The 15183-nt window shown below is 37.1% G+C and overlaps 1 protein-coding gene across 1 annotated transcript; it reads right to left on the bottom strand.

The window, feature by feature from the left end:
* Positions 1 to 207: 207 nt before the first annotated feature.
* Positions 208 to 4831, bottom strand: synprb (synaptoporin b). Its single transcript, XM_008408761.2, has 5 exons — positions 4684 to 4831; positions 4001 to 4125; positions 2999 to 3197; positions 2687 to 2878; positions 208 to 2612 (listed from the first exon to the last, which is right to left on the bottom strand). The coding sequence occupies exons 1-5, from the start codon at positions 4705 to 4707 to the stop codon at positions 2241 to 2243; spliced, it is 912 nt and encodes a 303-aa protein (XP_008406983.1). The 5' UTR covers positions 4708 to 4831; the 3' UTR covers positions 208 to 2240.
* Between the last annotated feature and the right edge of the window lie 10352 nt (positions 4832 to 15183).

Raw genomic sequence — 15183 nt, forward strand, 5'->3', positions numbered from 1 at the left:
CACTTAAAGATTTAGATCTGTGACAGTCAAGGAGCTAAGCGGTGTCAGGAATTTGGCCCGTATTATTTTAACGTACTTAACGAGGATAAAATAGATTCAAGGTGGGATTATCCCTCTGGCCTTGTAGTCGAGATAATGCTAATACATTCTGCAATACACCCTTTGACAAAAGTTGGCATCTCCGAGAAAATAAGTGTCCATTTTGGCTTTCAAATGTAAACTTCTCACATTTATTGTTTAAGACTTTACATCAAATCTCCTTGATTCATTTACCACAGAAGTAAAGAGCAGCAATGCATTCTCACATAAAATCAAATAAGACGAAACCATTAACACCTGCTTCAAAGTATAATTAGAATCTAAATGTTATAATCAGTGTTTAATGAGTATGTAAAACAAGATAAAATAACAATTATTCTTAATTTTTCAAATAAATGAAAAACTGCGGGTTTTTTAAAGACAAAAGTCCTGACTTCTTGTTACTGTACAAGGGTTTATCTTTTTACTTCTGACCTTCAATTAACTTAAACAATAAAAAAAACTACAGGATTTGCAATCAAGAGAACTACAACATTTCAGATGTCCAAATAAGGATGCAGAGGAGATATACAAAGTAAAATATTAAGAAATCCACCAACACACAAAACTTCACTGCCAAATCATAGACATCAATCACACATTAAACTTTTTTTTCTACTGATACTGCAATTTTCATACACAAACCATATCACCTGACCTAAAATACAAATGGAACATCCAGGAATATTAACTTTTAAAACACAATTCTAAAGATTATGTGATGAAACAAAGATCAATGATTTCTTTGTATTTTCAATCTCAGAGAGATAGACTTTCTTACAATTTTTAAAACCAGTCTTTATCAATATTTCATTAGACTTTCTGATAGTCTGTTCAAAGTCCTTTCTAGCTTTGTATTCCTTTTTTCTGCCGGGGGAAATATTTTAGAGTTTGACATAAACATTTCAGGCATTTATAGGCTAAATGCAACATTTAAAGAATAAAATGCTTTTACATAAACTGAACTAATATTCAGTGGTTAAAAAAAAGAAAAAAATCTTAAAGATTCAAACCACAAATCTGAACTACCTTTTAAAAGTCCTGAAAAGTATACCGTAAATAAAGATTCCTTCAAAGAAAGGCACATTGAGGGGAAACTTTTAGGGTAGATTTAAATATTTTGGAAAACACTCAAAGAAATCTGAAACAACTAGATTACTTGGAAGTTGTAATTTGAAGGTCTGTGAAAGAAAACAATGTTAAAAAGCCTTATTGCAAGTTGAGTAAAAAGTTAGCGTTAAAAATATTTTGTTTTATTGGACAGCAAATCTGCCAACTAGGGATAGACTAACACAATCTTTCATTTGCTGACCAAACCAAACATTAAAACTATCTTATTTTTTAGTGAATGCCCCATAAAAAGTTATAATAATAATAATAGTTTATAATAACACCCTTCATTGTGGTAGTCTCAGAAAGCTTCTTTGAGCTATTTTAAGTATAATTGAGGTATTTTATCTTTTTTATAAAATTATGATTTATTTCAGATTTTACCACCACAATGATCACCATATAGAGTGGTGCTCCTTGTATAATAGTGTAAAAGAATTACAATCTTGTGGAAGATTGTAATTCCATCTGGGACTTTTATTGGGAAATATTACAGTTTTCTATATAGAGAAAATACATGGGACATATGCTTACAATCAGTAGCTCTAACCATGCTAATGGGGTTATTCCCTAATAAGACATTAAAAACTGTAAAGTGACAGGTCTGCTATCATTATTCATTTATTTTAAAGTTTCAGACTTTTTTTGGAGAGTTGTTGATTGCTTTCACAGAGATCTTGTACATAAAATCGTCTCATGACATTGTGTATGCAAAAAAAAAAAAAAAAAATTAATGAGCTATTTTGTTTAAAAGAGTAATGGAGATTAACTTTAATTCTTTTTAGTTTGGTTTTATCTTTCTATTACCTGGAGGGGTTTACTGTATTAATGGGTTTTCAGTAAAGCAGAGAGAAACAGCTCTGTAGCCCAGAACTTACTGACCTTACCTTGTCCTTGAAATCTGACAACCGTTAAACTTAGCATTTTTCCAAGCATATTTTTGTATTACACAAATTTTAACTCCTGCATCTGTAAAATGAGCTGATTTCTAATTGTCTGTGTGAATAGTAACGTAAGAATACAGCACTATTTTAGCTCACATTATGTTAAGGTCACATCTCATTAACAAAAATCACAGGTCCTTGAGAAGCTACTTTATTCTCTCTCTCATAAATCACTGCTTTGCCCAGATATGTCTCTGGTAAGCTGAAGCTTACTTGCGACTGGTTGATGCTAGCTTGTCTCTCCAACTGTTTGTTGTAGTCCCCTCTTGACTCAGTGAAGCTGTCTTGTCTGAAGGGGCCAAAATCGTCATCTGGCTGGTCAAAGCTGGACTCGCTGTAGAGTCGTTCTCGCATTTCACTGGATCGTTTCCTGGAAGAAGTCCTACTTGGGTATCTCTGGCCAGTCTTGTACCAGCCTGTCTCTTTAAAGACAAACCAAATGTTTCCAGACCAGAGGATTGCATTAAGAAAACCAAAAACCTGGAAAAAAAAAAAGGAACCGTTGTAAGTGAATTATCACGTCCAGACAGTTTCATTTGTGATTAAATACCTACAGTGGAAGTGTTTAGACGAGACCAGAGAGGTTCCTGCGTGGTTGCACATCTATTTTCCGTCTCTCTACAGGAAGCAATGAGAAGGAGGACCTCTGTTGGGTTCGTGGCCGCCTTGATATCAGTGAGGCTTTTAGCCCAACAGCAGCTGCTGAGCAGCCACATTAGAGAAAAGGTAACAGTGACAAGAAAATCCTGTTGCATTGTTCAGGACAGAAACACACATGTAGAAGAAAGTCACAAAAGTCACTTATTAGTGTCACTTTAACACAACGCTCCCGATTCAACTGATCGTTGAAATCAAACGTCACTGACCACTAGAGGGCCTCTGTTGTTCTTCAGATACTTGTTCTGGTAGTAGACGTAGACAATTGTTGCAAAGAAGGAGTACAGAAATGCCAAAACGCCCACAGTTACGAAAAACTGAGCTGCAGCAGAGAAATCGCCACTGAGGAAAACAACTTCCTCTCTGCTTGTGTCGCATAAGGGAGCTTTGAAGTGGATCTGCTGCAATCTGCAAGACATAAAGAGGCGGTTGAGAGCAACAAGTAAAGGGTGACATTAACTCTGTAATAATAATGAATACCAGAATATTCATTAGATACCAGAATAATGAATCAGCAAGTCACAGGTATTTAGACTAACCCATTATGTTTGTTCCAACCTCTCATAAAAGGTAAGGAGAATGGCGACAGTGCATGTGCAACAGTGATTGTTTTGAAATGTGACATTTGAGATAAAATATTATTAAAAAATGCACCCCTGCCCAAAACAAAAAACAAAAAACACCAAAATCCTGATGACTTTAGCTTTATAAAATAAAACAAACTTCTGTCCCCCCTGCTGCCGTCAGTTATTTATTGATGCAGCTTGTGTTGTCAAAGCACTACTTCGGTTTCTATCTTCCACTGCCTAAAATTCTTGCATTAAAATGGCAACGTGCTTAAAAAACGTGCGCGAGGGACCAGCTGAGGGGACCGTTTTCACTGCGAGCACAGTTATATAAGAAGCACTGAAGACCTAGAGAGGCTAAAGTGGGTCGGCATCCCCACTCAGCCTGGTTTAAAACTGGGTGAGCTTCAACAGAGAGCAGCTCTGCTAAACTGGACAACTAAATTCTAGTTGCTTTGCAAAACTTTATAGTTAGACACTGTTGCTCCAAATTCTGAAGAGTACATAAATATTTGAAGTTTTTGGTTGATTGTATCTAAGACAGTTTGTTAATAATTTTATGTCTCCTCGACTTTAAGATCCTTTTGTTTTCAAGATAAATCTCTTTTTTTAAGAGTCGCCCAAAAAAAAAAAATCCTGATTTACCTGAAAGGATAGCCAAACTCAATATTGATGCTGAGGTTGTTCTGTCTCCGGGCAGAGCAGTCAACTTTAACCTGAAGATAGCCATGGTATCCTCCGCAGGTGGCAAATGCACAAATGGCAAAAATCTATCAAAAATAAAAAATGCTTAAAAAAAACTTTTTGAAAGCGTAACCATCTGTCTGATGGTGATTTCTGTGAATGGATTCTTCTGAAGCACCAATTGATTGTGTGAGCTTGCTGCATAATGAATGCACATCAATAAATCAGGTGAGAGATTATTGCAGTTCAAAATGAGTTTGAAAACAAAGCCTGAATAATTTAAAGGAAGGAAGATAATTAACAGAGCTGCGTACTGTGCCCTAGAGGGAGCCCACAGCGGTAGAGTCAGAATCTGTTTGTTCATGTAGCACCAAGACTGGACTCTACCATTGATTTGTCTTCACATTTACAGCATTTTCTCACGTAAAGATGAAACTGAGTCAACAACTTTTTTTTTTACTTCTTGTTTTACTTTTAACACAAGAAAAATGCCTTCCGTCATCTATGCCACACTATTAGAAAAAAAAAAAAAAAGAATATCATCATGTGAAAGTCTTGCCATTTTCAATCTAAGGCAAAAATAATTTGATTTACAGTCAATAATCAGAACAAACTTGAAAAGGAATAAAGAAAGGGGAACTTACCGGAGCAAATATAACCATACACATTTAAAGACCAAAGAGCCTTACTCCATGCAGCGCCGGCAGCTGTAGTCATCAGGCTGAGATGTAACTGATGCAGACAGGAAAACCAAAGCCACTCTTCCAGCAGAGAGGGGTGGGCTGACAGGGGTTGTCTCCCCCGAGGAGGAGCTGGAGATGAGGTCAAACTCTGCATTCAATCATCAATGCTCTTAAATGCAACTTAAGGCAAATATTTGTGAAATATAATGTTTGTTATTTTCTTTTATCTGGACTACAAAAGAACCAAAAATCTTCTTTTTTGAAGCTCTGTTGCAAAATTGGTCTAGAAAAAAAAAAAGAGGCTAAATTTACAACATGAAACAAATCGAGGATCTGGGACAGATTTTGCTCATATAAATAATTTGGGTGGTCACAGAGTTATTGCAGGCTGCACAGAGCTGATGCGTGTAAATAGACATCAGTGAACACTAGATCTATATTTGACATTCATAATCAAAACAGTTACGCTTTTGTATCTAATTAATTCATGGTCATATTTTTTATGCAAAACAAATGGTTTTGTTGTCAGATTTAGCATTAAGTTGACTCAAGTTTTAATTGGGAGCCCTTTATAAGTTGCTTAATGCAATTTTATGTTTTTTCAAACAGTTTATCACTGCATATCAAATATGCACCTACAACCATTTTTTTGGGGTAAATTTCAAAGATTTTTTCTCTATGTTTTCCTAGAAAATGTCTTGGTGTATAGTATAATGATTAGTTCATGTTAACAGAATTGTCTGTCATAAAGTATCTTGCTGACCTCTTTTGGTGAAAAATCTGTATTACACATTCATGTTTGAGCTTGTGCCTGCATTTCGACCAAAGCTGAAGCCAAGATGCCTGAACATGATGTTTGGTAATTCATGCGTCTATTTGCTATTTGCCTTTTCCACTTTTCCTATTTAATATCATTACCTAAAGTCAGGACAAATCTTTGTGAGAAACCATTTCAAACCTCCCTCTTTTATAAATAATCCACAAATTGACCTAAGAGTAATACATAGGTCTCAGTGAATGCATTTAAATGCATTTTAAAAGATTTAAAGACAGGCTGCACAGTGGCGCAGTTGGAAGAGCTGTTGCCTTGCAGCAAGAAGGTTCTGGGTTCGATTCCCGGCCTGGGGGTCTTTCTGCATGGAGTTTGCATGTTCTCCCTGTGTATGCGTGGGTTTTCTTCGGGTACTCCGGTTTCCTCCCACAGTCCAAAAACATGACTGTCAGGTTAATTGGCCTCTCCAAAATTGCCCCTAGGTATGAGTGTGTGTGTGCATGGTTGTGTGTCCTGTGTGTCTCTGTGTTGCCCTGCGACAGACTGGCGACCTGTCCAGGGTGACCCCGCCCCTTGCCCGAAACGTTGGCTGGAGATGGGCACCAGCAACCCTCCCGACCCCACTGAGGGAAAAAGGGTGCAAGAAAATGGATGGATGGATGGAAGATTTAAAGACACAGGACTTTTTTTCAGGTGAACGATATACTGTTCAACTTCAAATCAGTTTAAGACCAAAAAAATATTTAGTTTTTTTCCAAAGAAAAATTAAATGTGATAGTGACTCATATGTTCAAAGATGTGTTTTTGGGTGGTCATGTTGTGGGCAGGCAGTATTTCCTGTAGCAGTTAATCTTGCAATGAATCTGAGTACTGCTGCTCTAGAGAGTCTCACAAATATCATGACATGATAACAGCTCAGTTTCCAATCAGCAGAGCCAATATTTCACAATATTTCATGGCACCATTAAGTGTTGGCAATCCACCTCACCTAATCTTTAAATCTCTGTCTGGCTGACCATACGGTTGGACAAAGAGACACTGGAGTCTGGAATATGATTCTTCCCCATTAGGATAGACGGAGGAGATGATCTGAACCTCCTCCGCCCCTCTCTGCTCTTTGGTTCTGCTCTGCATCCATGAAGTATCTCTTTGAACTCCTCTGGAATTTTGGGGTCATAGTTCATACATTATTTGAGCTTCTGAGATGCTAGTCAGCATCTCTCAGTCGTAAAAACAATACCCTGTTGCATGGTTGCACATCAACTGTTAAGAAATAAAAATCTTTCTGGCTGCGCAGCAACAAAACCAGAAGGTTGTAAGAAGAGAGTCCGTGGGTCATACAGGCCTACGTGTTTCAGTTTTTAATTCTGAAGATTAAACCAACTACGATTCACTTTTAGAGTTAAATATGTTGTCTTTTTTAATAAAACTTTGTGCACTGATGGCAGTCTTGGCCAGGTCAACCCCTGCAAATGAGACTGCATATCAAAGTAGGGTTTTACTACTAAAATAGAATGAATAAATACATTTAATTTTATTACATTTTCACCTGTATCCACTTGTCCATGCAGGGCCATCACCTCTCCTCCAGGGGCAATTGGGCAAGAGGGTAACACAGAGATACACAGCACAAACAACCATGGTCTTTCACATCTAAGGATAATTTAAAGAGTCTAATCAACAGTTGTGTTTTTTGGACTGAATGAGGAAGCTGGAGAAAGAAACCACAAACAAACAGGACAACATGCAAACTTCAAGCAGAAAGATCAAACACAAAACCTTCTTGATTTTGAAGCTCTATAATCTGCTAAACTTCATTTATGGCCAAAATTCATACCTCTGGCATATTTGGAGTTCTCTTAATTTTTCCAACATTTTCTGACTAGTAAAAAGACAGAGGTCTCAAGTGGAACAACCTCGAAGCTGACGGAGAATCTGTGGAGTTAGCTAAAGATTAGAGTGATGGTAAACAGACCTTCCATCCTCAAAGGCTTGCAGCTCATTGCTAAAGATGAGCTATGAAAGATGATTATTTATCATGCCATTCAAAAAAAGTCAATGCAGTAACAAGTGTTCATGTCCTGTTTGCATCGCTTTATCTTTTAAGAAATGTTGGTCTCATTTTCTAACATTGATTTAAAGAAAATTATTTGAAATCAAAATATTTCAGGAGACTGAATAATTTTAAGATTAAATGTGACTATTCATAAGATCTAAAATATCTGGCGGTTTTTCTTAATGGAGTTTCAACATCTACAAAGTGCTTTTGATATTCATGACTTCAATCTATATTTCTCTGTGATTGATTTCTGGTGATGCAGGGTGAGGAGGTAAAGGCAGAGGCTTCAACAGTTTGATTTGATCTAATCACAGGTGCCAGTGTGACTGTGAAGTAATTACAAGTATTACCACAGGATTTGATTAAAAACAAAAAAAAAACAACAACAACAAAAAAAACGCCTTTAAAGACATATCCAGCTCATATCATGATGTGGTAAGAATTCTTTTAATCCTTCTACATTTTATTAACTTGGCACAAAACAGGAATGCTCTGAGACAAAACACTTGAACGGATGACGTTACGTAAGCATCAGGATCAGCAGGCTATTTACAGATGAAATTTAGGTTTATTGTTTTCAATCGCTATGACGGTAATTACATGGGACTGGACGCCCGCTGTGATTTAAAGCAAATGGATCTGTGGCAGGAACTCTGAAAAACAAGGAGCGTTACTGCTAATCAGCCCAGAAAAGGTTACAAAAGAACACGTCAGGGCGAAGAGCTCGCAACTTTAAGACACATCACAATAACTGAACCTGATTAAACAGTGCTAAGGATACGTGCTGCTCTTCTCCAAAGGTCATCACCAAACCTTATAAATCCCAAACTGTTACAACAATCTGAGCTTCTACCTGAAGTGCTGTAATCCGAGGTTAGTTCTGCTCAACTCTGGCAGATCATATCAGTTTGACTTGCATTTATTTTCTATTTACCTTATATACAGACTAGCCCTACATTAAATAGATTAATCTGATTAACCCATGTTAGTTTGCGATCAAAAAGAAAACAGACTGGAACCAGCAGTTTTAGAGCTATCAATACTTTTTCTTTTATCTTCAGTTTCACACACTTCAGTTTTACAGCACAGCATGTTAGTCAAAACAAGAAGAGGGAGAATCTCTTTCTCATCTGAACCACCTGGCTTTTAAGGGATTGGCTTCCACCAGGACTAATTAGAGGGGTGGAGACGTTCATATTTCTAGAAAGAAAGAACAAACATTTGTACTAAGCTATTCCTAAAAAATGTCTACACAGTTACTATTAACTCAAACAAAACTAGAAACAATAGCAATCTGGATCCAAACAAAATCAAAAATACATCTCTCCTCCCTCTCAGACAATGGATTTTCCCAATGAGGCTGATTGAAAACACCAGGTCCTTGTCAGCACTGCTCATGGGCGCGCTTCCATGGTAACACATGACCAGGTGAGCTCAAAGAGATGAGAAGATGATTAAAACAAGTAAATAAATCAAGTTACTTCCCCAAACACATTTACCCAAATAAATTAGAATATATAAAGTACACAAAAAACAGCACCTGTTAGGGAGGGGGTAAATCCCTCACAATCCAACTGTTACTTTTTTGCTGATTATGATAGCTTGACAACAACATACTGTACCTCTAGCTTTTCTTTCCTTCAGCACTACAAGCCTGAAAAGAACATCAAAGAGCTATAGCAAAGTATGCTTTTAAATTTAACATTTTTGATCAATCACTTTTGATTACTCCCCAGCTAGAGCCGAAACAAACCAGATGGACTCTTTATATTCTGTTGCGCTAATTGATTATTTTATTTTTGCATCGTATGCTAGACTTTGGTGTGTGGTTTTAATGCAAAGTGCAAGATTCTGATTTCTCCCCCCATCAACCTCAGACACTATTCTCTCTCCAGAGTATTTTCTTAATTATACCCAAATAGATTCAGAATCAAAAGTCAGGAACCACCAAAACATTCAACAAGTTTGCCAGCAGATGTTTTATTTTCATGTGATAAAAGGATTGCTTAATAAAAAATGTTATAAATAATCCTTCAGGCTGATGCTGAAATTACGAGACCGAGGCAGGAGAAGAGCTTCGCCAAAGGAAGCAACGGCTGAGACAAGAGACAGATCTGGGCTTCAAACCAGCAAACCACCATTGTCTTCCTTTTGACACATTTATTCTGAATCAAAAAGTGTCTAAAAGGAGTGTAGGTAAATAACATCCAAAACAAATATGAACCCATGAGCACAGTAACCTGGAAGAAGTCAAGTAGATTAGTTTTTCTGTGGAATCAGACAGAACGGCCTGAGACTTAACATGTCACATTGAATGTGTTTAAAAGTCTTGATGGGATTGACAGACACCTAGTGAGGGGAACTGAAGGCAGATGACATGAGAACTCTTTTAATACCCATTTTCTTAATGCCTGGGGCTAACGGGGACATTAAACTGATGTGGCAATCTTGATGAGATGAAAGATGAATCTCGCCAAGCCCCAGGTGTGGCCAAAAATATGAATAATCTGATCTTCTTCTTTACAAGACGAGGATCTTCCTAATGTCATTTTTTTATTTCATTGATCTCGTTTACTTCAGTGTGCAAAAAGGTCCAGACCTATTGTGCTTTGTTCTTTCCCGCTATATTTTTTCTTGCTCTACTGTGAAACTGAGAGCAACGAAATTTGCACCAAATCCAGGAAAACCAAGCCAAATTGTACAAAAAAAAAAAAAAAAAGTATGCACAGAAGTAGAATCTCTTCAAGCAGCAATAAATTCATATTTTCATAGAGCCAACCTGGTCCAAAGGTTTTGAGAGACTTACAAAGACTTCTGTAAGTCTCTCAAAAAATAAATTTTAGCTCATTCCTTTGGTTTTTGACAATCAGCTGTAGATGTGCTGTACTTATCTTACCATTACTGTTCTGTTACACAATAGTTTATAAAGATGGGTGACGTGTTTTGCCCAAAGACACAACAGACACTGACAAAACGAGGGTTCAAACCAGCAACCCACCAGTTACAGGACAAACTCCCACCACCATCACCACTAGTGAATAACAACCTCCATTTTTAATTAAAAGGACCCAGTGAAAGTCAAGATCAAGATCCAGTTGAGCATCTGCAGCAGTGCTTTATTTCCACACTGTTTACTCAGAGGAGGAGCAATAAAAAGGAGCTAAAAGGAAATAATAAAAACAATTTCAGTTTTATTTCAGATCCTGTATCATTTGGCCCCCTATAAATTAATTATCTGCAGTGGGGAAAACAGGAGATTTCTCCTCACCTAGACTTTTCAGTTCCACGACCATAATATTAATGAAAAATAATGCAACTCTTACAACTTCTGGCTCCTCCACCTTCTTGGATGTTTTATCAGACAGGCATCAGAAACTCTTTCAGTAAAATTAAAAGAGACAATAATTTGCACTAAATGTATGACTTTGGCCTTCCTTTTTTTTGTACACACACAAAGAATCACGTTAACACAGTACTTTCCTAATTACTCTGTAGCAGTAGTTTAGTGCGGGTTTTTCCACCAGCAGGGGGCAGTACTGAGCTGTTCTGAATAAGGTAAAATGAATCAATCTGCAGCTATGCTCTCTTCCTTCTTTCTCACTGCATTTGATGTTTCTCCTCGCTGCAGAGTACGGTTGACAAATGAGTGTCCTACATGCAGGATGAGTTAAATACCCAGCTGTCGAGCTCCATCTATGGATAAATCATATTCTGCAGTTTCTCAGAATATTGTGCTTCTTTTACAGCTGAGGGGATTTTTTTTTTTTTTTTTTGTCATGTGAAAGTGGTGAGGCTCCAGCATCTCGCCGCATTCATTATTAATGAATCTTTTTCTGGCATCATCTCGCCTCTCTACTCTGAAAACTGTTGGTAGGGAAGAGATGAGCATAAATCTGGTGAGAGTCATTGGTACCACGTATCAGTCTTACTGTCCAATGTAGATTCTGTTTCCTGCTTTATGGGACTTGAACTCATTCCTAATATGTAACCAGGACCAAAGATGAATAGGTTTAGCTATGAATATGTTTACAATTAGTCAATGTATGTAGCCTGGAGTCATCCATGAATGTCCTACATATAGGCTTTAGAAATAGTTGTGTTTTTTTGTTATGAATAAAGAAAAACCTGCTGAGTCTTTTGGGATTTTACCACAAATTCAATGTGAGATTAATGTCATAAAGGAAACATGATGAAATAAATAAATATATATGTATATATTTAAAAATGGTTGGGTGTGGGTGTATAAGATTGGGTTATATAAGAGGATTTGTAGATTGTAAATTCTTTAAAATAGATTTTTTCCTGAAGCCATGCACAACATGAACCTGTTTCCATCTCTAAACCTTTTTTTTTATTCCCTGAGGCTCCATACATTTTGAAGCTTTTGCAAATAAACAATAGCTCCATATTACATATCTCAAAGTATCAGATCCCTCTGGATGCAAACAAATTCCTGGTGAAAAGTGTTAAACATCATCCTTGGCTGGGTGGGAAGTCCTTTTCTGAGACAGCTACATAATAGCTGCAATGCTGACACTGACCCTATTCCATCAATCTCACATTAAAAACGCGCCCGGCATTTAAATATTTCAAAGAGCTCCCCAGTAAACTTCAGAGAGGCTCCGACACTCTCCCTCTCTCCCTGTGTTGTTCTTCTGACGAGCACTTTAATGCAGTTAAACCTGCAGCTTACTGCTGATGACTGAAGACCAAGCACTTGTCTATAACGAGGAATGTAGATCCGAACGGCCTGAACTCAAGCGCAAAAGATAAATCTGGGACTGGGAAAAAAAAAACTAACTTTGCACCTTTTCTGTCACACCCTCCCACTTATGCTTCAGCAGTCTGAGGAAATATCCAACATGGAACCGTAAATAGAAAGAATAGCCAGGAGGCTTCATAAATGAGGGAAAGTGATGGAGGGAAGTCATGAATATCTTATTATGCAGAGTCTGTGATGTTGCAGCTGTTTGGTGCATTTCTCTGGCATTTAAGACAGCTTTGTAGCAGCACGCATGTTAAATCAATGAATGTGTCTCATTGACCCTATAGGTTGTCCCAGCAGAGAAGATTTTCTTTTATTTCTTTTCTTAGGTTTTTAATTGCATTTTGCCACTAGCTAAGGTGTGATGAAAAGAGCATTATCAGGTCAAAAAGACTTTCAGATCGGCTTAAGATAGGCTATTTCTGACTGAGTATAAGAGTGATTAAAAATGAATTCCTAGCACAGGGGTCAAAGGAAGTTCAAAGCATTTAGCTCATCTCTGAAGTCATTTTTCTTCTGGTGCAGTTTTTTTTTCTTTCCTCTGAAGTCCATGTGACAGTTATGTCTAAATTTGTGCATACATCTAAAGAAGTTATTAAGCTCCTTTCGGCTCCGCATGTGATGTCTAATCACCAGAAAAATCCCTCTGAAGCAGACACACTGGACACTTACGTTTTTCCCTCCAATAAATGTTGCACACATTGACTGGTCACTTTATTAGGTACGCAGAATCTGAACTACATTTAGCATTAATTTTTCACAGCATAAATTCAACATTGTCCAAAGCCAGAAACACTCCTTATTGTCCATATTGATATGACAGCATCACCGCAAATTTGTCAGGTGTACAACCATGAACATAATCTCCTGCTCTGCCGTATCTTGATTATTGTCTTTTGGGTTTAGAGCTCGTGACTTTGACATTGAGTACACATAACCTGCTGTCATGTTCACAAAACCAATTTGAGATGTTTTGAGCTTTGTGACAGAGTGAATTTTCCTTCTGCAAGAACCCGACAGAAGACGGGTAAAGCTGTCGTCATAAAAGTAGAACTTCAAAAGGAATCATAACCAGGTAGATTGTGGAGTTTAAACAGTGCACAAAGAAACATCCAATGTAGTAGTATATTACTATAGTACTACAATCAGATTAACCTATTAATGTAAAGCAGCAGGGGTAGGTACAGTACTTACTTTGGTAATGCCAAATTCTGACATTACCATCTAAATATTGCGGCTGAAATCGAGACTCACCAAGTCATTTTTTGTTAAGCCTGTTGTTGCTTTGGTTTCCGGTTCTTCACAGACTTGAGTGGCACCCAGTGGGGTTTTCTGCTGCTGACTAAAAAAAAAACAAACAGAGACAGAGGGGATCTAATAAATGAAAGGCAGAACAGAAAATAATCACACAGAGACCAGAAAATGAACAACAATGCGCACACAAAACACAACACGGCATGAGAAAGACTCAAAACACAAAACCAACTGGAGACAGGAAATCCCGGAAACAGTAGAAAAAGAAAAGAGGAAATAACTGTTTGTTCCATCGACCACAATGGGCAAGGATCGTGGATAGGTCAATGTCCTAACATCTCTCTGGCCAGTTTTCTAATGATATGTCCGGAGAGAAATTTAAATTGTGGAGACAAACGCAAAGGAGGTGGATTAGCAGTGACTGCTAACAGCTGGATGGTGTCATCTAGGACATGTTACTGTGGGACATTGTCTCTGCTGTCCAGAAACTGAGCTGTTACCATACACTCTAAAAAGAAAATAGTTGAACCGACTTAATTGAATTGCTTCTATGGGTAACAAGCAATTCAATTAAGTTTAATTAAGTAAATAAGCTTAATTTATTAAGTTCAACCAGTTCAATATGTTATAATCATATAACTCAATTTGCACATTTTTTAAAACAAATTTATTAAGTATGTTTAAGATAACAGATTTTAGTCAGTCTTACTGAAATCATTTAGTTTACTTCAAAAAATGGTAAATAGACTCTGAACTTATATAGCGCTTTTCCAGTCATATATTATACACTAGAGTCACATTCACCCATAAACGCACACACATTTATACACCGACACGCAGATCGGTAGGCAATAAGTGCCCAGGGCCACATCAACATGAGGCAGGAGGAAGCTGGAATTGAACCTTCAACCTTCTAATCACAAGACGACCACTCTACCCACAGAGTCACAGTCGCTTACCAGGGAATCTGTCCCTGCTAAGCTTGAGTCATGGTGTCAGACGAGTGACACAAACGTGGTATTGAACCTAATTATTTCAAGTAAAGTCAAAGTAAAAAGGTAATTTAAAGAAAAGATTTGTAACTTTTAAGTTGGAGTGTATTTAGAGGACACTGTAAAAAGAGTATTAGGCTGCAAACTAAGAAGTTTGTAGCAGAAAATATTTAGTTTGGAACTACTTAAAAGTTTGAGTTGATTTTCTGTAGAATTAAGTCAAAGAGATTTTAAATGTTTATTAGAACAAAATAAATGATTTGAGTAAGAGTGATTTAAATTTGTCATGTTAACCCCCCTTATGAATTAAGTTATAAAAACTTAGCAAATTGAGATGGAAGGACTTAGTGAATTGAGTTGGTTAGACATAGGATACGAAACTGGCATTGAACTCAAATGTTTCAAGTGAAGTCAAAGTGAAAAGTTCCTTTAGGTTAAAGATTTGTAAGTTTTGAGTTAAATGAATACAAAAAAGTAAGTTGTCATAGCAAAAGCAAAAGAATTAAGTGAAATTAATGTACCGTATTTTCTGCACTATAAGGCACACCTTCAATGAATGGCCTATTTCAAAACTTTTTTCATAAGGCACATATAACAGACACTTCAGTTTGGACTGCCA

The sequence above is a fragment of the Poecilia reticulata genome, linkage group LG5, assembly GCF_000633615.1.
Source record: "Poecilia reticulata strain Guanapo linkage group LG5, Guppy_female_1.0+MT, whole genome shotgun sequence".
NCBI classification, from domain to species: Eukaryota; Metazoa; Chordata; class Actinopteri; order Cyprinodontiformes; family Poeciliidae; genus Poecilia; species Poecilia reticulata.

What these genes read in the sequence shown, in the direction of transcription:
- synprb (XM_008408761.2), bottom strand. Translation starts at nt 4,707, where the DNA reads ATGTGTATGGTTATATTTGCTCCG. An exon ending in ACAACAGAGGCCCTCTAGTG is followed by an intron (nt 2,879 to 2,998) that starts GTCAGTGACGTT and finishes ACAATGCAACAG; the next exon opens with GATTTTCTTGTCACTGTTAC. An exon ending in CTCGTCTAAACACTTCCACT is followed by an intron (nt 2,613 to 2,686) that starts GTAGGTATTTAA and finishes TTTTTTTTCCAG; the next exon opens with GTTTTTGGTTTTCTTAATGC.